Raw genomic sequence first — 26,209 nt, 5'->3', positions numbered from 1 at the left:
TGAGGGTCCCCGCTGGGGGGCTTGGCCAGGCTGCAAACAGCCACCAGCCCCTCACCCAGGGTGCCCAGGAACCCCAGTGGGGGCTCCCACCCTGAAGGGGCTGTGGCCAGCCTGCAAACAACCTCACCCAGGCTGGCCAGGCACTGCAGCAGGACCCCCATCCTGAAGAGGCTGGGGCCAGCCTGCAAACAGCCATAAGCCCCTCACCCAGACTGGCCAGGCACCCCAGCGGGGACCCCCATCCTGAAGAGGCTGTGGCCAGCCTGTAAACAGCCCTCAGCCCCTCACCCAGGCTGGCCAGGCACCCCAGCAGGGACCCCCACCCTGAAGGGGGTGTGGGCAGCCTGAAAACGGCCCTCAGCCCCTCATCCACACTGGCCAGGCACCCCAGCGGGACCCCCACCCTGATCCGGGACACCCATCAGGACAAACCAGCCGGCCCCCACCTATGCACCAGTCCTCTATCCTATATAATAAAAGGGTAATATGCAAATTGACCCTAACAGCAGAACGACTGGGAATAACTGGTCACTATGACACACACTGACCACCAGGGGGCAGACACTCAATGCAGGAGCTGCCCCCTGGTGGTCAGTGAGCTCCCACAGGGGGAGCTCTGCTCAGCCACAAGCCAGGCTGACGGCTGCCAGTACAGCGGTGGTGGCAGGAGCCTCTCCCGCCTCCTCAGCAGCGCTAAGGATGTCCGACTGCAGCTTTGACCTGCTCCCCACTGGCAAGTGGACATCCCCCGAGGGCTCCCGGGCTGCCAGAGGGATGTCTGATTGCCATCTTAGGCCGAATCCCCCCCAGGGAGTGGGCCTAAGCCAGCAGGTGGACATCCCCCAAGGGGTCCCAGACTGCGAGAGGGCACAGGCCGGGCTAAGGGACCCCCCAAGTGCACAAATTTTTGTGCACCGGGCCTCTAGTATGTATGTGTATATATATGTATGTGTATGTATTTGTGTGTGTGTGTGTGTGTGTGTGTGTGTGTATGTATATATATATATATATATATATATATATATATATATATATATATATATATATATATGTTTTTTGGGTTTTTTTGATATGAACATATTATAAGGAACCTCTGGGACAACTTCAACCACACCAACATTTGCATTATGGAGGTGTCAGAAGGAGAAGGGAGCAAGATATTGAAAACCTATTTGAAGACAAAAATGACAGAAAACTTTCCCTATCTGAACTCGTAAGTCCAGGAAGCACAGAGAGTCCCAAACAAGAGGAACCCAAAGAGGCCCCTACCAAGACACATAATTAAAATGCCAAGGATTAAAGACAAAGAGAATATTAAAAGCATCAAAAGAAAAGCAATTAGTAAGAAGAAAACAAAAGATAAAAAATATGAACAATAAAATGGCTGTAAATACATATCTATCAACAATTGAATCTAAAAATCAAAATAGACAAACAAGGAATCTAATGAACAAAGTAAACTGATGAATAAAATAGAACCAGAGGCATGGAAACATGGAACAGACTGACAAATCTCTGAGGGAAGGAGGGAGTGGGTGAGGGGGGAAGAGATTAACCAAAGAATTTATATGCATATATGCATTACCTATGGACACAGACAACAGGGTGGTGAAGGCCTGGGGCAGGGCAGAAACCAGTTGGAAGGGGCAGTGGGGGAGAGGGGGAAAGGGGGTATCTGTAACACTTTCAACAATAAAGATTTTTTTAAGTGTTCCAGAACACATAAAATCAAAAAAAGTTACTAAATGAATTTTATGCAGCTATTTTAACTCTGAAATCAAAAAACAACAAAGGCTACCTTCCCATACCAAAGAAAAGCACACACATGGACAGAAAATTCTAAATCCAAAATTTGGTTGTAAAGTTCAACATTACCAAGAAAAATTTATTGCTAGGAAATGTACAAATACTAAAACCAAATTGGTCACCTAAATTAATGCTCAAAACACTCCAATGAGAATACCTATCCTTATTAAATTAAAAACTCTAAAAGCCACATATCAAAGAATAATCATTTACATAGTTTTAGATGTCTCTCCCAGACACTAACCATAAAATTCATGGAGAAAAGGCTAAAAATATCCCAAGTAAAATAAAGCATAAGATAAGAGAAACTATCAGAAAAGGCTAATTCGATAAGCCATGAAGCAAAACCAGGAACAGTTAGTTACATCATCACAAAGTAGAAATTTACATGAAGAAAGGAAAATCCCATTTGTATCAGCAACATCAATAATCAATCAAATCAATAATTAAATAAGATAAAAACAAAACCTGGAAGTATCTGAAACTAACACTAATCCAAAATATCGGATCCTAAACATGACGAAAATTACCCACCTTGACTGTTATCAAAGAATTGAAAGAAAAAAAAAATAGGAAGCATACTTTATGTCTAAATGAGATAGCTTAGTAATACTAAGAAAACTATTTTTAAATACTCCATTCCTAATACTGGAGTCATAACTTATAGGTTCTAAAGTCAACTCCTGAAGCCAAAATTAGAAAGTCATACAAGAAATGCTACATAGCCATTAAAAAATATGATGAACATTCAGATCAATTAACACAGAGAAATAATCACCATAAATTGTCAAGAGAAAAAAAAGTGTAAATACAAAAGGATCACTATGATCTTATGGTGGATGTGGGTGAAGACACAGATATTCTATATAATAGAGCTAATATGCTAATTAGACCGACGGCAGAACAACCTTCTGGAATGACCAGTGGGCAGGGGGTGGGGCCACGGGGAAGCCGGGGCTGCAAAGGCCTACTCTTGCATGAATTTCGTGCCATCAGGCCTCTAGTTTAGAAATAAAGATAAACACTCCAGAGTGCACAGTTGCTACCTTTGTCTTGGGGGGTGGGAGGGGTGTCATATGATTTTATGCACTTAGAACTTTTGCAGAAAGCACAAAACTTTTATAAATGGGAGGGAGGGGGGTAGTTTAAAACTAAAAAAAGAAAAATACACCAAAATATCAACATTCTGTTTTGAGGTGGCCTAATTATGGCTATTTTTACATTGCTTCAACATACTTGCCTGTATTTTCCAAATTTTCTACAATAATGAAAAACAAACTTCTATGTAAAACTGTTAGAGAAATATAAACTACAACATGTTAAAAATTTTCATTTGTACCAAGCTTTTGTGCTTACAAGTGCCAAATTCTCCGTTATTCACCAACCACAGTATTATTTTAAGCCTTAAATTCAATATTTACCAGGAATCGTTCCCATCAGAGTGAAAAGGATAAAAAAGTCTGAAATGCTCACACATTTGTTCAAATTAAAAAGGGAAACCAGATATGGTGAAGAATCAGGAAAGATGTGTGTCCAGAGTCTTACCGTAAAACTGTTGTTGACATTTTTGGTGCTGGATTCAGCCACACTGGCATCTGTCAGGTCTACTTCATCAAATATGATCGACTGGAGAGACACAGGGACCACAGTCAGCATGAAGCTAAGGCACCTCTGAGGTGGGCACGTTCCTAAGCCCTGGCCCAATGCTGCCCACCACTCTCCTCAATCCAGGTCAAGCATCCATAGATGCCAAGGACCCTGAAATTGGAGGCTTGTTGCCTAACTAAGCGCTGACAACATCCCCCCATCTAGCCACAGGCATGGCTCCGTGATTTTTTTTTTTTAAACAGGGAGTTCACTAGTGATTGCATTAGTAGAAAAAGTAATGGTAATAATATAATTCTGTTATTTATTTTCTGTAATATCAGCATTTCATTTTAAATGGGAAATATGTCCTCAGACAGGATCTACCTGAGAGAGCAGGGGTCTGGACTGAGGATCCTCTGTCCTCCTGGCTCTAGCTTCTCCAGTAAGCACATTTGGAAGAAAGGTCCCCACTAAAATAAATTATTCTAGTGAAGAGAGACTGACCCAAAGAGAAGACATTGGGCTGTGAAAGAAAACGAGGGAGCAAAGTGGAAAGTATCTAGTCCTAGAGAGAGAAAGGCTCCAGAAAAAGGTATGGAATCTAGGCCTCATTTTCCTCTCCTCTACCACCAAACCTACAATCACAGTCCCCACCTCCTGTTAACCTTACTGGCCCCTCTACGAGGACTCCATTGGGAACCCCTGGAGGAAATAATAATAACCCAGAAAAGAGGCTTGGCCTTTTTAAATAACCTCTCCCCAACCCCTAATGCCCATAGAACTAAAATAACTGTAAGGTTGTTTTTTTTTAAATGAGGGACATGGTCAGAACCCTTTATAACAAGGTGCTCTGTTCAATTTCAAATTTTAATGTACTAACTCTCTAAGGATACACCTCAAAATGCAAATGATTCAGATTTCGGATTTTTCTTAACACCAAAATATCAGTATTGACAGCAACATGATACAAAAATACTAGTGTTCAGAATACCAAAAACTAGTTTTACAAACACACAAATATCTGAAAAGTATAAGACCACATTTGTTTAAACATGGCGGTAACTTAGTGACTCCCACTGTCTCCTCCTCTTTCCCAGCATCTGCCCGGTGACTAGCTTTCAGTCTTACATGCAACATGACACCCAGCAGGAAGTACCCTGGCTAGAGAGCCCAGGGATAAGGAACTGCTGTTCACACACCAAGAAGCCCGATACATTTCAAAAATACTTTGTGCTGGTTTCATCGGTGTATACTTATCTCCAAACTCATCAAAATGTATACATTAAAAAATATCTATAGCTTCCTGTATGCCAATTATACCTCAAAGTACTTTTTAAAAATACACTCTAATCCATAAAAGATATATGTCTGTGACCCCTAATCTTTCTGCAGGAAAGATATCCAGCTATAATATGGTTATTTCTGTGACATTTCTCCTTCCCCGTTGGTGACATACAACATAAAATAAATAAAACTCAATGTTTATAAGCACCTAGATCTCCACGGAAACAAATAAAATCTAGAACCCTAGAGTATTTTCTCTAGAAAACACAGCTCTAAAAATCGAAGATTTCTTCCCAGATGAAGACCCAGCACCCTGCAGGTCCCCGGATATTTCCTCCCATGAAGTTTCCGGTACTTCTCCTTACCTTTGCAGTCTTTGCATAGTACAGTGTTCGACCTCGCAGCTTGAAGTACCTCCTTTTGGATCGTTGGAATGAATTGTTCTGTTTGGTGAGCATTCCCTCTTTGATGACAGTCTGAAAGCACAGAAACGAACTCATGAGCACGCGTTTTCACAGCACCACTGCACTCATCCACCCAAGCTGCACACTGACGGTCTGGTACATGCGCGTCTCTAACTGCTGACAGCCTAACAGAAATATTTCTCACACTCTCCCCAGACCTTGACCTATGGACAGGCCGAGCGCACTGCTGGGGGAGGGCTAACACAATTCTCTGTGGGGCGATGGCATGCCTAAGTGGTGGGGGTTTCAGAGGCCCAAGGTGTGCCCTGGACATGCCTGGGGAACAGCAAAAATGGACAGAAGGTTAGAAGGACCACAGCAAGCGGCCTGGGCCAGTGCCTTCTCCAACTTCAGCATTTGGTATTTTTTTAGTTATTCTTGGCCACGTCTCCATGCTCTTTGGCCTCCTGCCATTTCTCAGGATCCTGTTGCCAAAACTGTCGACGTAGGTTGCTGTGGGGTTCAGTGCGGCTCCAGACCTGCGCCCCATTCAGCCCTCACCCATATTCACAGGCCAGGCACATGTGTCTGTCCACACGGTAAGAGATAAGTGGATAGCCAAAGTCATCAAAATTTATCTCATCCTGTAAATCTGAGGAGACCACAACAAAACACGAGTTTTGTTAAGAGGATCAAGAGGTGGACAGCAGTCTACTCACCTCGTCTCAATGAAAGCTAAGATCGGGCATGGCTTATCCTGGAGCTGTTCCCCTCACATTGCATCCCATGGGCTGGACACCTAGTGGGCTGAGAGAGCCCAGCGGATCACTCAGAAGTTAAATGCTCCAGAGTCTACCCGGTCATTGACACATGGAACCACTAGGAGCCACTAACACAGGTCAAAACTAATAAACAAGTTGCATGAACAAGAGCCTGGCTCTCAGAGTCTGCAGGGTATGGTTTACCCCACCTAACAGAAATGTCCATTCTACATAGAGTCTCATCACGGAATGGAGGCAGAATGTACAAAAATTCTGTTAAAGGACAAGAATATTGGTTCAAATAAGCTTTTGTTTAATCACCTAATCCCATAGTAATTTTAAGTAACTTTTTAAAAAGTATTTGTAAGAAGCATCTGGGTATCTGGGGCCACCTCAGATGACATAAGAAAAAACCAGACATAGAAACTTCCTGTCCCCCAAATACATCAGAAGGTAAGAGCAGAGCACTAGTCATCTGTTCCCTCCATCGGCATACTCCTAACCAGGGAGGGAGCAGAACTCAGGATGCAATGTTACCTGCCCCCAGATGATGACAATGAAGAAAGCCCCTGTCCCACACACACACCACACACACCTGGCTGTGCAGCAGAACCCCCACCTAAGCAGCACAGCAGTCCAGGGTGTCCTGGGAATGCAGACAGCATGCTCTTCTCCTACCCCGCTACAGGATGTCCCTTCTGTGAACTTCCTAGGCACATGCCGGCTCACAACCACAGGCCAGGTATGATGGAAGCTGCTCTCAACTCCCAAGAGAACCAACCCAGGAGAAAATCTACTGAGGAATCTACCTACTCACTCTGTGATATATACCTGCACCTTTACTTGTAAGAAGGTCGCCTACCTGCTCTCCCAGGTAATTGCTCCAGAGAGAGGAACACAACATCACCCAATGATCAAAAGGAGAGACACACCAACTACAGTCAGAATCTGAAACCTCCATCCTTAACTGAACAAAGGCCTGGCTTTTTGGAAGCGTGGGAACATATGCTAAACCAGAACCAGACAGAACCCAGGCTGCGAGACAGCCCAACCTCCAATCCCAGGGAGTTTCCTGACCTTCTTTGCAGACCCCTTCTTTACATGGTGATGTTCATTTCAATGTGCTCTTCAAAGACACAGGCCAGCTAGTGTGCACAGTAGCTCTGAACCTCAGACGCCTGCACCCCACAGCAGGAGAGCCTTTCCTCTTGACCCCACAGGACTTGCAAGCACCTCTCCTCGCCCACGAGTTTTCCTTACCTCTGCAGGGGAAGGACTCTCTTCCATCTCTTTCTTAAATGCAAATTTAAAAAAACAAAACAAAAAAAACAAGCACAGACCCAGAAAAGTTCTGAGTTATTTTTAAAGGATAAACACTTGAATATTTTTTCTTGCATCTCCTGCTACACATATCACACATAAGAAAAGCAAAATAAAACACAATCCAACACACACACACACACACATATCTTTCAGAGACCAAATGAGAACTGATCGTGGGCTACCCAAGGAGAGCTGCTGTTCTATTTATAGAACAAGAATGCTCAGAAAAAGACTGGTGGGTTTCAGCGGAAAAGGCTGGGGAAGAGATAAAGTCGGTATTTCTTTGAAGCTTTCTCAGAAACTACATTTCTTCTCCTGATTCACTGCTTGTGAATACTATAGATGTGTTGCAGAGTATTTTTAAACAGTCGGTCAAAAGCAATGAACCAAAAGTGGTCAAGAAAATAACACCTCTGAATAATCCGCTATGTTTTGCATCAGGCAGCCTGTAACGAGCACCCACAGGAAACTGCAGGGCTGGCAGGGCTCCTCCTTACACCCCACAGAGCAAAGAGCCAGATTCAAACACCCAGATATCAACTGCAGCTGGCTCAGGGCATGTTGGGCAGCCAGGCTCTCAGAATCATCCTGTCACGTTCTTTGCACAAACAAGAGGGCTGACTCTGTCCTACAAGCAATCCAGGACACTTTCATTACCACCAGAGACGAGAAAAGTACACACACAGGCACTGAAAATCAGATGGAGTAGCAAGTGAGAATGTGAGCACTGGCCCACATCCAGACAGAGAGGAAGCAAATCCCCAGCTGGACTCCAGAGGTGAAACCCAGCAGAGCACTCAGCCTGAGCCTAAGCCACCCACTGCCCAGACAGGCATGTGCCTGGCCACAGCAAGACTGCTTAGTCACCTGCTGCAGGGGAAGCTCAGAAACAAAGAAAGAACTGAGGAAGGCAGCTCTGGAAATGTCCTTAAAAGAGGCTTCAACCAGGAGGCAGAGAAATGCAAAAACAGACCCGGTGAGCCCTGGTCAAACCCACCTGCCCACCAGATTTCCTCTGTCTCTGAGGGAACACATGTTCCCAGTCACAGGGTGAGGATGCCCCTCTCTGGTAAGGAAGTGGGAGCCCCTTCCTCATCAGTCCTTCACTCCCACCACAGTCACAGCACTGGTTGCACAGAGCCTGAGAGGGTCAGGAAGGCAGGGACAATGGCCAGGAAGGTGAGGAACAGGCCTAGATCACTGACAGCCAGGCCTGTGAGCCACAGGTCAAGGGGTATATATACACGTTTGAATGATGATTCTGGCCACAGTGTGGAGCCAAGAGAGAAGGCATAAAACCTAGAGGCAGGAAGAATACTCCAGAAACTCTTGTAAAAGAGCAGCCAGCAACAAGCGTCTGGGAGGAAGAGACATGACATAGTCATGCATGTTAGGGAAGAAGACCCACCACAGACAGAGGCTAGCAGGCAGGACAGAAAACCAGAATGATTCCAAGGGCCCTCATGGGGAGGATGTGGGCTTCCCTCTGGACATCCTGGCTCTAGGGACCTTGAAAATGCTGGGCCAGCTGAGTGATATATGGTGGGGGGTATAAGAGAAAGTTTGTGGGAGAGAAGCTTAAAGGCAGTCCCTTATGGATAAGGAATGGAATGAGAGGAAGTCCAGGAACCCAACCAGGAACCCCAGGACACCAACACTGGTGCAGAGAGGAGGCGGGAATCCAAAACAGGATGAGAAGAGTGAGCAAAAAACCAGGGAGCAGATGAGAAAGCACTGGGAAGACCTCGTGGATGTCAAATACGGTGGCAATGGGAGAAGTCAGAGGAGGACCCGCCAGGGGGAAGCCAGATCAAAGTGCACTGAAAGGGTTGTTTTATTAACATGCACGTTAACTATTTATAAGCATGGAATCAGACTGTACATACCGCACTTGAACTTCCTATTTTTCTGTCGTGCTATAATGTCAGCACCCTTTCATATTAGTAAACATATTTTTAACAGCTACAGAGTATATATTTCACTGTGCAGATGCGTCTCACTCCACTGCTAGAACATTTAGAATACTTCCTGCTCAGCACCATCAACAATACTTCAAAGAATACTGCTATAACGAAATGCATACACTGTCTTGGGCTATTCCTTAGAGCAAATTACTAGAAGTAGAATTGGGGGGTCAAAGATAGCCCAGAAATAGGCCTGAAACTGACAGCAGCAGCATCACAGGTTAGAGGAGCAGAGAGACAAGTCAGTGAATGGGGCTGAAACATGGGCTGTTGAAGGACAAAACACAATGGTCCCTTCCCTCACAAACCACAGACAAGTCACTTCCAGACAGACAGATCCAATGCAAAAGGCAAAACTTTAAAAGTTTCAGCAAATGATATCGGAGAATTTCTTTATGACTTTGGGACTAGAAAAAGCTTCTTAAACAGGATTTTTAAAAATACTATACTATAAGACTACTAAAGCCAACTATATTTCAAATGAGAAATTCTGCTCATCAGAACCTTAACAAAAAAAGAGAAGAGAGAAGCCACTTTCTGGGAGAAGATACGTGAGAGCCAGCATCCAGAATATTCTAATAACTTCTGCAAAAACAACAGTAACAAAGAAAAAGAAACGATTACAAGGAAAACTGGCAAAAGGCATGACCTGGAGTCAGCAGAATGGTGACTAAAAGATGTTGAATCATGGGCCTGACAAAAAGGAGCCCTGAGGGTGACATCCTAGTGCTCTGTTGGGTGCATGGGTGTACAGCTTATTTACATACATTACAATTTATATTGTCTGTTGTTAAAAAAAGAAAAAAGGAAAAACAAAGTTAATCAATAAAAGGATAAAAAAATATAAAATAAATAAATAAAATAAAAGAATAGAAGTACAACTCCAGGCAGAGCTTTGCTGATGCTATCAGTGTCTCATGCATGCAAGTGTGAGAATTTCCCCATTTTCCTGATCACTACCTGCCTGAGGGAGGAGACAGGCTGCAGGCAAGCCAGGTAATAGAAGGGGGAATAGAGATAAAATAAAAGGAGTGAAAATTTAAGCAAATGTTCACTTCAGTCATCTACTTGTCCTTAAACATTTTTAGTCTTTCAACAAAAAAATGGTATGGAACTAACTATGTTAGACAATACCATCCAAATTCACCAAGTCCAAAAAAAGTAGGAATGTTAGCATAAAACATTAATATACAAAAGGACTATTAAAATATTTCAATGGAAAGAAGCTAGAAAAACTTATTACCTTAAATGTGCAGAGCACTTTTCATGAGCATCTTATATCTATTTGCCTTCTTAATACAACACTTATGGTCTACAAAATGGACACTAATATTCCAATTCACAAATAAGAGAACTGGTTACCAAGAGACTGAGTAATATGTTCAAGGTTAAACAGCTCATAACAGACCACAAAAGAAATGTCAGGCCTCCTTACTCTTATTTCGAACCTTCTTCTATGGTTTATAGTTTATGAACACCATAATTCATAAACAGGAAACAATAAAAAATAATCTGTTCAAAAAGCATAAAGCATGTACAACATATTCAAAGAATTACAGGTTATTTTAAACATTAAGTACTCATCACATTTACTACATACAGATGAGCCATTTTTACCTTTTAACCTTCATACCAGCTCTGGAGATTTGTTCTTATTTTACATATTAGGAAACAGAAGAATTAACTCATGAAAGGCCACACAGACAGTAAATGGAAGACCTGCACAACCAGACCAAAAATATTTGTTGGCAAAATGAAACCAGCATAAAAGTCTACTGATAAATCTGATTTAATTCAATTAGGCAAAGGTAAATTCCTTTACCTATTCAAAACACCACCCACTAGTTCATCCTGATTCCGAACTACCTGCAACTTATTGACAACCTACCTACCCACCATCTGGTCTTATCACAGCCTATCAGAAGCTGAGGACGTTTGCACACAAAGGGCCACACCAAATGCTGCACATATTTGTGTCTGCGTGGCACCAACAACCAGCAGGAGAGACACGTAGGTAACTGCTCTGCTGGAGAATTCCTCTCAACTTTTAGAGCCAGGTTCTACATCGGATGCTGCCAATCTGATTCAAAAGCACCCCACATTAGGTTTTTCCTAAAGACCCAAAATAATAACTCAGAGAAAAAGGACTGCCTTGCCCTGGCCAGGTAGCTTAGTTGATTGAAACGTCATCCGGATGGGTTTGATGCCCAGTCGGGGTACAAAAGGGGATCATCTAGTGAATGCATGAATGGGTGGAACAACAAATCGATGTTTGTTTCTCTCTCAAATCAATAAATAAAAATTAAAACAAAACCCAAAAAAAGGACTGCCTTTCTTTTCTTACTAATCAAGAGAACATAATTCCCCTTTTCCCACTGGTTTGCCTCCTTCAATGCAGTGCCACAAAGATTAAAGCTACCACATCCCAAAGCCCCTATGTCATTAGAGCAGGGGTCCTCAAACTTTTTAAACAGGGGGCCAGTTCACTGTCCCTCAGACCGTTGGAAGGCCGGACTATAGATTAAAAAAAAAAAACTATGAGCAAATTCCTATGCACACTGCACATATCTTATTTTGAAGTAAAAAAACAAAATGGGAACAAATACAATATTTGTATTTGCATGTGGCCCACGGGCCGCAGTTTGAGGACCCCTGCATTAGAGGTTCCACTGAGAGGAAGGGAAAGGCCTCATTCCTGTCCCCACTATATGACGAAGGACAAGCAGAAGAGCCTAAAAGTAGACCAAAATGTAATCCCCAAGTCCCCAAAAGGGCTGCTCACAGATCTGCCCTTCATTTGGAGTCCACAGCCTCTTTCCCTACATCTGAGGGCACATCTTTTACTGTCTCCCTCCCCTTCTCAATTCTAAGTGGACTGGTTGTACCAAATATTGCCCATCATCACAGTCCTAATCCCACTTCCTCAGTTCTGGCCACATAGCTCAGTCTTGGTCAAACAGAAATCCTGCATAGGAGTTGCTTCATTAATATCTGGGAACACATGTGGCTTCAACTCCCCCTTCTTTCTTGCCTTGAATGTAGTCACTGTGTATAGAGCTATAGCAGCCATGTTGAGATCAAGAGGTGGCAAGCAACAGTCTAATGCTGGTAGTAAAGCAGAAATAATCTGGATCCTACCGGTGTCATCGATCTGCTAAATGCATTCCTGTCTAATAAAGGTGGGTAGGCTGAGCTAGCTCAGTTGGGTCACCATCAGTGGCCACTATGATCACTAATGCTGGTGTTCCAGGGTTTTAAGAGCTTTCCACAGATGATCCCACTTTATCTACACACCATCCTAAGGGAGGTATGGTAAACATCCAATTTCACAGAAACATGGGCAAGGAGATGCGAGACAGGGTCAGTATTTGTAGAGTGTCTACTCTATACCAGGAACTTAGTTATCATCAGCATTTTATTTAATCTTCACCACCCTGTGAACAGTTACCACCCCATTTCACTTATGAAGAAACTGAGGGTCAGAGGGAACCTGTATCAATAGAGAAGGGACAGAGGTCGGGCTCAAACCCAGGTCTGTCTGATTTCAATTCTAAGATTCATTATCAAGTGAAAAAAATATGTGCTTGAGCAAAGATTTTTTTGTGTGTTTTTTTGTTTTGTTTTGTTTTTATAAGTTACCAGTAAGCAAGACTATAGTCATAACTCCTCCCATTTTTCTGGGGTGAACGTATGGATAAGTGTGCATGTATCAAGGCACAACCCAAGTTCTCTACACAGGAAGTGGGCCAACCTGAGTCACCAGTAGCAGGTGCAACATCCCAAATACACACAATACACGCAGTGGGGTTCAGTTAAGGCACCAAAGATTCACCGGAATCTTTGAGCCTACAAAGGAAAATCTGCCTCCTTATGGATAGTAGAATGAAATGCACTCTTTGTTTCAACAAATATTTATTGAACACTTAAGTGCTAGCACTGCTGGGAATATGATGAAAGAGACGGGGACCCTTGACCTTTAAGGAAATTGCATGCTGATAGAGAGATACTTTTACAAAGTAAAAAGTACCATAAGAATTTGCTTTAAATAACAGAAAAAAGTAGGGTTGGGAGGTGGGGACAGATGAAACAAGACACAACGCACTGATGACTGTTTAGACTGGGTGATTAATCCAACTTCTCTCCCTACTTTTGTGTAAGTTAGGAAATTTCCATTACAGAGGTACAGACAGGATGCTCTGGTAACTCAGAAGTGAATGAAACACACCAAGGCTGGAATGCAAGGCATGAAACTGGAACTACTTGAGCTGAAAGCAGCCACTCTCCTACATTCCAGTTTCCCGATCTGCCCCTCCCACCTCAGGGGGTGCTGTATAGAGCAGGAAACACTCATATCCAACCAAACGCTGCACAAATAAATGCACAGCAAGATCATAACTATCACTATCCTCCTCCCTGGGCACACGCTCGGTCCACTATTTCCTGCTGTTTTCTAACATCAGGTGGAAATAAAGTCCCTTGTTAAACAGCCCGAGGCCAGGCCACTGTGCATACTAGATGGCGATTACTTTACTTGAGAACACTCAAGAGTCCAGCCACTGCTAACACCCACCACTACAACCTGAAATAAGATCCTTCCAGTATGTTTTCAGTGTATTAAAAAAGTGGGTTACAGAACACACAAATTATTTAATAAGCTGCTTTCCCAAACCATATATTGTTCTGCTTTTATTTTGTTTTGTTCTCTACAGCCTATTTCTACTTAATTTATTCAAATGTACCCTGGCATAATTATGAACATATCTAAGAAACTGATGTTTCGTACATCAAATACTTTCAGTGTTGCCTGGCCAGTGGCTCAGTTGGTTGAGCATTGTCCTTTGCACAGAAATGTTGCCGGTTCGATTCCCTGTCAGGGCACATATCTAGGTTTCAGGTTCGATCCCCAGTCATGTACAGGGGGCAAGTGATGGATGTTTCTCTCTCACATCAATGCCCCCTCCCCTTCCTCTCTCTAAGGATATACTCGGTGAGGATTTTTTTAAAAATCATTTCAGTGTCAGGCTAATTTATATCAAGTCCTTGAACTCCCTGTTTAGATTTATTTTCAACATAGGAGTTAAAAATTGAGGCAAAGGAAAACATAGCTAAGATGTTCCATAAACTGTATACGTTTATTAGGATGCTATGAAATTTAAATCCTGTTTTTACAAGTCATGCCTTTTTGTATATCTGGTTCCTTAAATTTAATCTGTTTTGATCCAACAGTTGGAACCATTCCAACTGTGTTTTAGGACATTCGAGAGAGGAGACTGAGGGCAGACTCTTCTCCATCTTCTGCTACAAGAGCACAGAATTCTAAACCATCATGTCACCATGCCACCACCAGGAATCTTCACTTCAAGGGTAGCATGCCATGCTTGTGTTTTATATAAAATAATAATGCTCATTTTATAAATTGAAAGAAAATAGAAATAAAAGAAATCTCAATTGCACCACCCAGCACAATCCCTGAGATCAGTTTGCACACTTCCTTTGTCTTCCTTCCCCTGCATGTGCTTTGTACACAGCTGAATGGTATCCTGTGACACAATGCCTCTCTGTTTCCCCAACATCTCCAAGTACTGTCCACCCTACTGCCTTCTTCAATCACCTGCATGGCTTCATTAGGCACAGGAACAGCCCCACACTCCACCATTCCCCAGTTATGTGACCTGGGGTTGCTGGGAGCCTCAGCCACCTCATGGCAATCGATGGTCAAGCAGTCATGAAGGTGAAGTCAGACCACTCTGCATGGTGCACAGTGCAGGACCAGCACACAACAGGTGTCACCCTACTGTCATTAACTCACTGAGTCTTAAACTGGAGTGTTTCTGGATTTTCACCTTTTTATATTTAAAGGTGCAGTAAATTTGTCTGGCCAGTGTGGCTCAGTGGTTGAGTGTCAAACTATGAACCAGGAGATCACAGTTCAATTCCTGGTTCACATGCCTGGATTGCATGCTCAATTCTCCAAGGGGGGCATGCAGGAGGCAGCCGATCGGTGATTCTCTCTCATTATAGATGTTTCTATTTCCCTCTCCCTCTCTGAAATTAATAAAAATATATTTTAAAATAAATGGGCAAAGCACTGGAATAGACATTTCTTCAAAGACAATATACAAATGACCAACTAGCACATGAAAAGATGCTCAGCATCATTAGTCATTAAGGAAGTGAAAATTAATAAATACCATGAGATACCACTTTATACCCATCAGGATGGCCATAATTCAAAAACACAAAAAACAGACAAGTGTTGTTAGCAAAGTGCAGAGAAACTGGAACACTCTAACATTGCTGTAAAATGGTGCAGCTATTGTGGAAGACAGTTTGAAGCTTCCTCAATAAAGTAAGCACAGAATTACCCAGCAATTCCACTCTCTGAGCATATGCCCAAAAGAACGGAAAGCAAACATCCAAATAATAACTTGTTCATAGCAGCTCTATTCACAATAGCCAAAGGGTAAAAGCATTTCTAAGATAGATCAACAGGTGAACAGAAAAATAAAATGCGGCCTATCTATACAATGGAATATTATTAGGCCATAAAAGGAATTAAGTACTGCCCATCGGCGTCGTTCAATGGACTGAGCGCTGACCCATGAACCAAGCATTCACTGGTTCGATTCCCAGTTGGGGCACATGCCCAAGTTGTAGGCTCAATCCCCAGTAGGGGGTGTGAAGGCAGCCAATCAATGATTCTCTCTCATCATTGATGTTTCTATCTCTCTTTTCCTTTCTGAAATCAATAAAAATGTATTTTTGTTAAAAAAAAAAAAGGGCCGAAACCGGTTTGGCTCAGTGGATAGAGCGTCGGCCTGCGGACTGAAAGGTCCCAGGTTCGATTCCGGTCAAGGGCATGTACCTGGGTTGCGGGCATATCCCCAGTAGGAGATGTGCAGGAGGCAGCTGATCGATGTTTCTCTCTCATCGATGTTTCTAACTCTCCATCTCTCTCCCTTCCTCTCTGTAAAAAATCAATAAAATATATTTTTTAAAAAAGGACTGAAGCACTGACACATGCTACTATGCTAAGGGAAAGATGTAGACACAAAAGGACACATATTGTATAACTCCATTTTTATTAAATGTCCAGAACAGACAAATCCATAGAGATGGAGAGCAGATTGGTGGTGGCCTGGGACAGAGGGGAGAATGGGGACTGACTACTTAATGGGGAAGGGGTTCTTATGTAGGGAACTAAATAGCAGTGATAGCTGCACACATTGTTAATATACTTAATGCCGCTGAACTGTAAATTTGCAATGGTTAAAATTGTAAATTTTAAAAAAAGAAAAAGAGAGTGGCCCTCTTCTTGCCACAGGACAAATCACTGTTCATCCTGGAGTCTGGGCTGTGCCTCACCCTAATGGGGCCAGAGGAAGTAGGTTTAGGAAAACCACCAACATAGGCACCCTTCACCTTCTATGCAGAAACGCAGAGCCAGCCAGGAGGAGGTGGCAGGTGACCCAAAACAACCCACTACTCAGACCAAAGGGGCAGGGAAGCCTGCTCAGAGCAATAGTGGTCAGCACTGTGGCCAGTCTCAGATGGGACAGCCAAGCAAACAGCTAATGGCAGTTCAAACCCACAGATTAGCAAACACCATTCAAGGATAATAAATCAGAACAAAAAAGTGGAAGGGTGGGTGGTTGGAGATATACCATAAAACACATACAGAAATCTGAAATGAATTATTATAGAAAATGGAAGACTTTAGAAAATATGTGCTTTTATATATATACTAGGGGCCCAGTGCACGAAATTCGTGCACTGGGTGTGGGGCGGGGGGGGGGGGGGCGTGTCCCTCAGCCCAGCCTGCCCCTTCTCACATACTGGGAGCACTCAGGCGTTGACCCCCATCACCCTCCAATCGCAGGATCGGCCCCTTGCCCAGGCCTGACGCCTCTGGCTGAGGGTCCAGCCAGGGCAGCGGGGACCCGCAGCTGCAGCGGCCCCACGATCATGGGCTTCGCTTTAGGCCCAGGCAAGGGACCCCTAGCTCCCGGGACTGCCAGCTTCGACCGTGCCCAGCTCCCATCGCTGGCTCCACCCCTACTTCCTGCTATCACTGGCCAGGGCGGCAAAGGCACCTGATTCTCCGATCATGGCTGGGGGGCAGGGCAAAGGCCGCCTTTGCCCTGCCCCCCCAGCTCTTAGCTCCCCCCTGGGTTTCCGATCACTGTCAGTGGCAGGGGGCTTCTTCCTGCTTTCCCTTTCGCCTCCCTGCATTGTGCCTACATATGCAAATTAACCGCCATCTTATTGGCAGTTAACTGCCAATCTTAGTTGGCAGTTAATTTGCATATAGCCCTGATTAGCCAATGAAAAGGGTAGCTCGTACGCCAATTACCATTTTTCTCTTTTATTAGTGTTGATACTAGAGGCCTGGGGCACAAAAATTTGTGCACTTGGGGGGGAGGGGGATCCCTCAGCCCGGCCTGTGCCCTCTCGCAGTCTGGGACCCCTCGGGAGATAACGCCCTGCTGGCTTAGGCCTGCTCCCAGGTGGCAGAGGGCAGGCCCAATCCCTAGGTGCAGCCCCTGGTCGGGCTCAGAGCAGGGCCGATTGGGGAGTTGGGGCGCCGCCCCCTGTCATGCACAGAGCAGAGCGGATCGGGAGGTTGTGATGCCACCCTCAGTCATGCTCAGGGTAGGGCCGATTGGGGGGTTGGGGCACCGTCCCCTGTCACACTCAAGGCAGGGTCGATGGGGAGGTTGTGGTGCCACCCGCTGTCACGCACAGAGCAGGGCCAATCAGGAGGTTGGGGCACTTCCCCCTGTCATTCACAGAGCAGGGCCCATCAGGGGGGTTGGGGCTCTGTACCCTGTCACACACAGAGCAGGGCCCATCAGGGGGTTGGGGCGCCACCCTCTATCACGCACAGAGCAGGGCCGATCAGGGGGTTGGGGCGCCGCCACTCTCACACTCAGGGCAGGGCCGATGGGGAGGTTATGGCTCTACCCCGTCACACACAGAGCAGGGCCCGTGGGGGGAGGAGGGGGTTGGGGCGCCACACCCTGTCACACACAGAGCCGCAGGGTTATCAGGGGGTTGGAGAGCTCCCCCCTATCAGGCACATAGCAGGGCTGATCAGGGGGTTGGGGCTCCTTCCCCTGTCACGAACAGAGCAGGGTGGATAGGGAGGTTGTGGCCCTGCCCCCTGTCACACACAGAGCCGCAGGGCGATCAGGGGGTTTGGGCGCTGCCCCCTGTCACGCTGATCCCGGTGCCGGGAGGCCTCGCGGCTCCGCTGATCCCGGTGCTGGGAGGCATATTACCCTTTTACTATATAGGGTAAAGGCCTGGTGCACGAGTGGGTGCCAGCTGGTTTGCCCTGAAGGGTGTCCTGGATCAGGGTGGGGGTCCCCACTGGAGTGCCTGGCCAGTCTGGGTGAGGGGCTGAGGGCTGTTTTCAGGCTGGCGGGTGACTGAAGTTCCCAACTGCTCCTTTTTTTCTTTTTTCTTTTTTTATTCTGGGCCAGCTTTAGCTCTGGCTCCAGCTCTGAGGCCTCTGCTGCTGAAAGCAGGTATCTGGTTTGTTTGCATTCTATAATTGAAACACTGTATCAACTCCAGCTCTGAGATCCCAGCTGGCTGAAAGCCCGGCTGGGGTTTTGTTTAGCTTCTATATTTGTAACTATGTTTCAAACTGCAAGCTCAGAGGCCGGCAAGGCAGGCGGGGAACGTTGGAGTCCTCCATCACTGAAGCAAGCAAGCCTCATGTTAGCTTCAAGCTGCCTGGCTTCCGGCCACCATCTTGGCTGGCAGTTAATTTGCATATCGCCCTGATTAGCCAATGGGAAGGGTAGCGGTCGTACACTAATTACCAAGTTTCTCTTTTATTAGATAGGACTGGCAATTATCCTGCCTTTTTAGCTTCTCCAGTTAAGTCGAAGAATTTCCAGAAGAAAACCAACAGATAAATGTGGAAGCAATGGAAGAAAGGGCATGGCGGGGATCTCCATTTTGCCGACTCTCAATAAAACTGACTCAGGCAAGTATCATGTATGAATGCTGAAAAACATTTGGTTATCAGTTGTTGGACAAAAGGATATTTTCACAGTGTCCAGTTATCACCTCATAGATTACTTCCTAACTGCCAAGAGGGAGATCCACATGTCCAAAGGAAACGTCTAGCATCTGCACATAAACCCAATGAACACACATCAACCTGAATATAACCAGTCTTCAAACCTCTTACTTTCGGTTTACAGCAAACACAGAGGATGAAAGAACAATGAAAAAGAAACCACAAGGAAGCAATCAGACAAATCCAGAAACAGATTTTACAAGACAACTGCCTTCCTCTCTTCAAAGTCAGTGTCATACAGGGGACAGGGAGAAGGTTGGTGGGGAGAGCTGTTCTTAGTTAAAAGACTAAGAGATACAAGTAAATACAATGCATGAATTTTGACAGGTATGAGGTTCCCAAAAGTCAGGCTATGAAAGACATTTCTGGTTCAGTTGGGGAAATCTAAAAACTATGTGGATATTAAATATTAGAAAATTACAATTAACTGTCTAGGTATAATACTATATAGAAAAATTCCTTATTTTTAAGTGTCCTTATTTTTATTATTTCTAATTGATTTCAGAGAGAAAGAAATATCAGTGTGAAACATCAATCGGTTACTTCCCGCATGCACCGCTACTGGGGATCGAACCTGCAACCTGGGTATGTGCCCTGATCGGGAATCAAACCTGCCACCTTTTGGTGCAGCGATTTTCAACCTGTGGGTCGCGACCCCTCTGGCGGTCGAACAACCCTTTCACAGGAGTCGCCTAAGACCATCCTGCATATCAGATATTTACATTACGATTCATAACAGTAGCAAAATTACAGTTATGAAGCAGCAACGAAAATAATTTTATGGTTGGGGTCACAACATGAGGAACTGTATTTAAAGGGCCAGAAGGTTGAGAACCACTGTTCTGGTGCATAGGATGATGCTCAAACCAACGGAGCCATACCAGTCAAGACAAAAGTCCTTATTTTTAGGAGTTTAGTTGTAATAACGGTGTATAGGAAAATGTCATTTTTAAGATATGCATGCTGAGCTGTTTAAGGGTATATTGTCCTGATGTCTACAAATCACCTTCAAAAGGTTTAGCAAATTTTTATTATAACCACTGAATTTACTATTATTATATTCAATACCTATGGATAACATTATTTGGAAACATTAATTATTAAATCTTGGTAGTAGGTATATTGGGTGTATACTACTATTATTATTTTTACATTTTTCATAATAAAAAATTTTTTAAAGGGCTTTCTTTGTAAAGACAGTCTTCACAGACTGGAGCAACTATTACAAAGGATAAGAATAAAGAGATTTTAATAACATGGAGAAATGCTTATAACATTTAAGTAAAAACTTACAGTTTCATTTCAATTAAATTATACATATCCAGAAAAGAGTGGAGAAGGAAATACAAAAGTCATGATAACGATAGTGCTGGTGGAGCTCTGGGTGCTGAGATCAGCGGCTTACCTTCTTACCCATCACTCCATCTCCCCACTCCTACTCTGACTGGTCCTCTTCCCCTGCCCACTTCCTAAACGCCAACAACCAGAGCCTGACCAGGCCCTCTGCCACTAGCCCACTGTTCTCACTCAGGCTCAGAGGAACTGTACAAAACTGTGAGGAGCTGGAGGGTACCATAGGAAGAGGTACAACCTGGAATCTATGAGACTTGGCATACTGGCAAGTCACCTAACTGCTCCAAGTCTATATCCCTCACCTGTGAAATTAGGGTAGTTGAGCATAACAGGACCCAGGATACCAGGCAGCAGAGCTCAGAGAGAACAAAATCCAAGATGGTCCTAAATAGTCCTCAACTACAGTTCCTTATCTTAGAAAAGAGCTCCATTACCCAGCTAGTTATGAAATCACAAGCCTTCTCTTCCCCAACATCCACACCAAAACCATCACCAAGTTCTGACCATGTCAAATCCAACCAATTCTCTCCACCACCACAACCCTGGTCCAAGCTACCATCATCTCTTACCACATGGTCAGCCACCATCACTCAAGCAGCCACAACACAGCTGGAGCAATTTTTTCAACCTGGATCGGGTTATGTCTGTGTATTAAAATCTTAAAGCAATAGTAGCCCACTACTACTAACATGGTTCTCCTACCCAGCTCCCAGCCTCACAGCACAATCAAGGTCTCCTTGACGCTTGCTAATTCTATCCACACCAGCTTTCTTTTAGTCCCTAGATTTCCCGAAGCTCTTTCTGGCCACAGGGCCTTTGCATGACTCTGACCAGCTACCACCTTTTCATTCATTTATTAATCCTTTAAAACAAAATTTTTTCATTATAAAATAGCACACATAAACATAAGTCCACAAAACGAAAATGTATAATTATCACAAATTGATAGCCCAACTAACCACCACCTAGGACTAGGTCAAGAAACAGAACACTACCAGCACTTCACAAGCTCCTTCTCCCATGGACCATCCAATCGCTACCCGTCTTTCCCACCATCAGGAATTCTCTGGTAATCATTTCCTTGCACGTAAGCGTAAATACACAAGCAGGCAAGCCTAAACCCCTTAGTATCCTCTCTGTTCTGACCTGGATATAAATGAAATCATACAGAACATATTCTTTCATGTCTAGCTTTTTTGGCCAGACAACTTTAATGCAGTGATTAACCCTTAAATCAGCAAGTAGCAATTTATTTCCATTGATGTGTAGTGTTCTCTTATAAGGACATGCCATCATTAATCTGTTCTACTATAGGTAGACATTTGAGTTGCTTCCACTTTTGAGCTATTACAACTACTAACACTAATTATATTCTTGTGCATGCCCCTTGGAGTGCACCTGCTTATATAAGCTGTTAGATAAATACTTGCAAGTAAAATTGCCAGAATGTCTTCTACAGTGGTGTTACCAATTTAATAGATGAATGGTCCCTTGCTCCATTCAGCCACAGGGCCACATTTAAATAAATGAGGCATGTGGTCTGCCGGCCGCAAGTTTGACATGCTTTGCTCCACAATCAGTGATGGCGAACCTATGACACGTGTGTCAGAAGTGACATGCGAACTCTTTTTTTGGTTGATTTTTCTTTGTTAAATGGCATTTAAATATATAAAATAAATATCAAAACTATAAATCTTTTACTATGGTTGCAAATATCAAAAAATTTCTATATGTGACACAGCACCAGAGTTAAGTTAGGGTTTTTCAAAATGCTGACACGCCGAGCTCAAAAGGTTCGCCATCACTGCTCCACATCCTTCCCAATACATGGAAGAGACACCAAATGGAAGAGATGCATAGGGAAAGGTATAGGCATAGACCGAGCTTCCATGCCCTCTTTACATATGCCACCCTCCCAGCACATTAATGTGTTCACCAACCCTCAATCTCTCCGGTTTGAGAGTTTTTACAACTCAATCTCCAACCTGCCTCTGCTACGGGGAAGATGAGGAGGTAAAGCTGAAAGTTCATACCTCTAATCACTTGTTTGGTCTTTCTGGTGACCAGCTCCCATCCTGAAGGGGTCCCTACGCTGAGTCAACTCATTAGCATAAAGTCAAGTATAGTCAAAAGGGGCTCGTTATGAATAGGGAAAGACACTCCTATCACCAAGGAGCTCTGTGTCAGGAACCAGGGACAAAGAGCAAATATATTTATTATACCACACAGAAATACAGATTTTTGTACACTGTCCTTGAATCCAGCAACCCTGCTATATTCATTTATTATAACTTATCTGTATACTTGTAGATCTAAGGCAATGTTTCTATCATCTGCAAATAATGATGTTATTTTCTTCCATTCCAATCCTCATACCTTTATTTCTTTTTCTTGCATTACTGCAAATGTTGAATTGAAATAGTGATGGTGGACATCCATTTCTTGTTCCCATCTCATGAGGAAAGCTATCAACATTTATCACTAGGCTTGAGGTTTGCTGCTTTTGTAGAAACTCCTGATTAGATTATGGGGGTTTCCCTATTCCAGGAGAGGGCAAAGCAGTCCATGAGCAAACCCAGCACATCGACCTTTTTTGTAAAAAACACAGCCATGCCCATATTGTCTATGGTTGCTTTACACTACAAAGCAGAGCTAAATAGTTGCCACAGGAAATGTATATATTCCACAACGCTTTAAATATTTACTCTCTGACCCTTTACAGACACTCTCCCTATTCCAATTTGAATATGAATGTTGAATTTTCTCAAAATGTTTGTGGTTTTTTGCATCTATTGAGATGATCATACATTCTGTTTAGGAAATTTTCACCTATGTTCATTGTTATATTGGTCTGAATTCTTCCTTTCTTGTAATGACCATATCAAGTTTTATACTGTGGATGAAAGGGGCCACATACTAACCTGAATAACTCAGGAAAGGCCTACGCGGAGGCCTTACAAACTCAGAGACCTAAAGTAACCACAAAGGATGGTCTGAAATTTAAACTGTTTTAATTAAAAAGCAGTTTGTAGTGGGTAGTCAATCATATCTTAGGCCAGTATCTTCCCTGACGAAAATCAACTTTCTCCCACCTCCCTAATCTATCACCAATGGATTTCATGTAACCCACTTACGTCTCCTCCTTTGATGATAATTTATACAACCACCACCCTCTGGTTTCCCGGGAATTGTCGACAGTTTGGCTCAAATAAACTCACAAAAATTCTTTACAAGTTTGAATGTTTCTTACGTTAACATTACTATTCAAGTTTTGCTGGTCTCATAAAAAGATATAGAGTGTTCCCTCTTTTACCATTTCCTGGAAGTATTTACTATGTAACACTGTTGTTATTTCTTTCTTACATACTTAGAATTCACTGGAAAAGTCATCTGGATCTACTGGAAGATTTTAAATTATGGATTCAATATCTTTAATAGTTATAAAACAATATGCAATTTCTATTGCTTATGTCAGTTTTAAGTTGTGTTTTTCTAGGAATCTGTCCACTTTTTCTAAATTTTCATTTTAGTTGTAAAAGTACTTGTAATACATTTTAATTCTTTCTAATTGTCTGTAGGACCTTCTATGATGTCCCTTTTAATTTCTAGCATTATTCCTGCTGGAGTTTGTCAATTTTATCAGATTTTTCAAATCAATTTTTGCCTTTGTTGATCCTCTCTAATGTTTTCCATTTCATTAAATACTGTTCGCTATTTCCTCCATGCTATTTTCTCTGAATTTAATGTGTTGTTATTCTTCTAACTACCTGATACATATATACCTAGTTCATGGATTTTCAGCATGTCTTATTTTCCAATATAAATGCATTTAAAGGCATAAACTTCCCTCTAAAGATGACTTCAGCTGTATTCCATTAGTTATATATGATACTAGCTGCTCCCGCTCATCCGGGCCCCACTACGCCTGCTGCCGCCACTCAGCTGCGGTCTCTGGTGCGCCCCATCCTAGGGCGATACTGCCACGCCCATGACCGAGAAGGGGCTGCTGGTCCTGATGCTGGTCCCATCTGGATGGGGGAGGGGCACGCAGGGGGAGGCTCAGGCCACTACAGCTGCACTTGCCAGCCATGAGCCCTGTGTCTGGCACCTGTTGGTCAGCTGAATGGCGCTGAGTGTCTGCCCCCTGGTGGTCAGTGTGCATCATAGCTACCGGTTGAACGGTTGCTTAGGCTTTTAGATAGATAGATGATAGATAGATAGATAGATAGATAGATAGATATTTTGCTATTATTCAACTCAAAATATTTTCTAACTTTCTTTGACTCATAAGTTAATTAAAAATAGATTTCTAAATTTCTAAATACATGGGAATTTTCATTTTATTGGTTTCTAGCTTAATTCCATTGTTGTTAGAGAACAGTCTATATAATTTCAATCACTTTATATTTGTTGAGAATTGCCTTGTGGCCAGCATAATGTGCCTTTTATACTGCATAAATGCACTTTTATGTGCATTTGAAAATAATTTTATTCTGCCCAGCCAGTATGGCTTGGTAGTTAAGGGTCAACCTATGAACCAGGAGGTCATGGTCAGGGCACATGCCCAGGTTGCAGGCTCAATTCCCAGTAGGGGGCATACAGGATACAGGGGACAGCCAGTTACCACTGATTCTCTCTCATCACTGATGTTTCTATCTCTCTTTCCCTCTCCCTTCTCTGAAAAAAAAAAATATATATATATATATATATATATATATATATATATATATATACACACAAATATATATATAGATACACACACACACATACATATATATATACATACACACACACACACTTACCATTGATTTTCAGGGAGAGTGGAAGAGAAAGAGAAAGACAGAGAGAAATATCAATGTGAGAGAAACATCATTGGTTGCCTCCTGCATGCACCCACCAGGGCCTGGGCCAGGAGGAGCCTGCAACCAAGGTATGTGCCCTTGACCAGAATCGAACCTGGGACCCTTTGGTCCACAGGTGGAAACTCTATCCACTGAGCCAAACCAGCTAGGGCAAAATATATATTTTTTTAAGAAAATAATTTGATTCTGCAATTGCTAGGTACAGTGCTCTATATATGTCCACTAGGTAAGTTTAATACTTATGCTGCTCAATTCTTCTACATTTTTACAAACGTTTTATCTGCTTATCATAACAGCAGCTGAGACAGTTATGTTATAATATCCCACTATGGCCCTGGCCAGCGTTGCTCAGTGGTTGGAGTGTCAGCCCGAGAACCAAAGGGCCATGGGTTTGAGTCCAGTGAAGGGCATTCACCTGGGTTGCAGGTACCCCGTCCCATTTGGGGGAGTGCGGGAGACAACCAATTGATGTGGCTTGCTGGGGTCCAACCCCAGCAGGTCCAGGGGTCCCCAAAGGTGTGGACGGAGTTGGCGAAGAAAGAATGACACAGAGACAGCGTTCAGTTGATCAGCAGCCTAGCCAGGATCTCTAGCCAAGTTCTGGTCAGGATCTCCAGCGAAGTTCTGGTTAGGATCTCCAGCCAGGTTCTGTGTCCATGTTCTCTTGCTAGGTTCTCCAGCCAGGTTCTCCAGCCAGGTTCTCCAGCCAGGTTCTGTGTCCATGTTCTCTTGCTAGGTTCTCCAGCCAGGTTCTGTAGCCATGTTCTGTCTC

General features: G+C 43.6%; 1 protein-coding gene across 3 annotated transcripts in view; it reads right to left on the bottom strand.

Annotated features, from left to right (window-relative positions):
- DGKD (diacylglycerol kinase delta) overlaps positions 1–26,209 on the bottom strand; it is a 113,566-nt gene that overhangs the window by 77,460 nt on the left and 9,897 nt on the right. For all 3 annotated transcript variants that reach the window (XM_059703576.1, XM_059703577.1, XM_059703578.1), the window contains exons 2-3: positions 5,043–5,153; positions 3,352–3,432 (exon numbers count right to left, since the gene is read on the bottom strand). In XM_059703576.1, the coding sequence (XP_059559559.1) occupies positions 3,352–3,432; positions 5,043–5,153 (192 nt within the window). The remainder of the gene's footprint in view (positions 1–3,351; positions 3,433–5,042; positions 5,154–26,209) is intronic.

This window comes from Myotis daubentonii, chromosome 7, assembly GCF_963259705.1.
Source record: "Myotis daubentonii chromosome 7, mMyoDau2.1, whole genome shotgun sequence".
Lineage (NCBI taxonomy): Eukaryota > Metazoa > Chordata > Mammalia > Chiroptera > Vespertilionidae > Myotis > Myotis daubentonii.
This window is presented reverse-complemented; position numbering and strand designations above follow the sequence as displayed.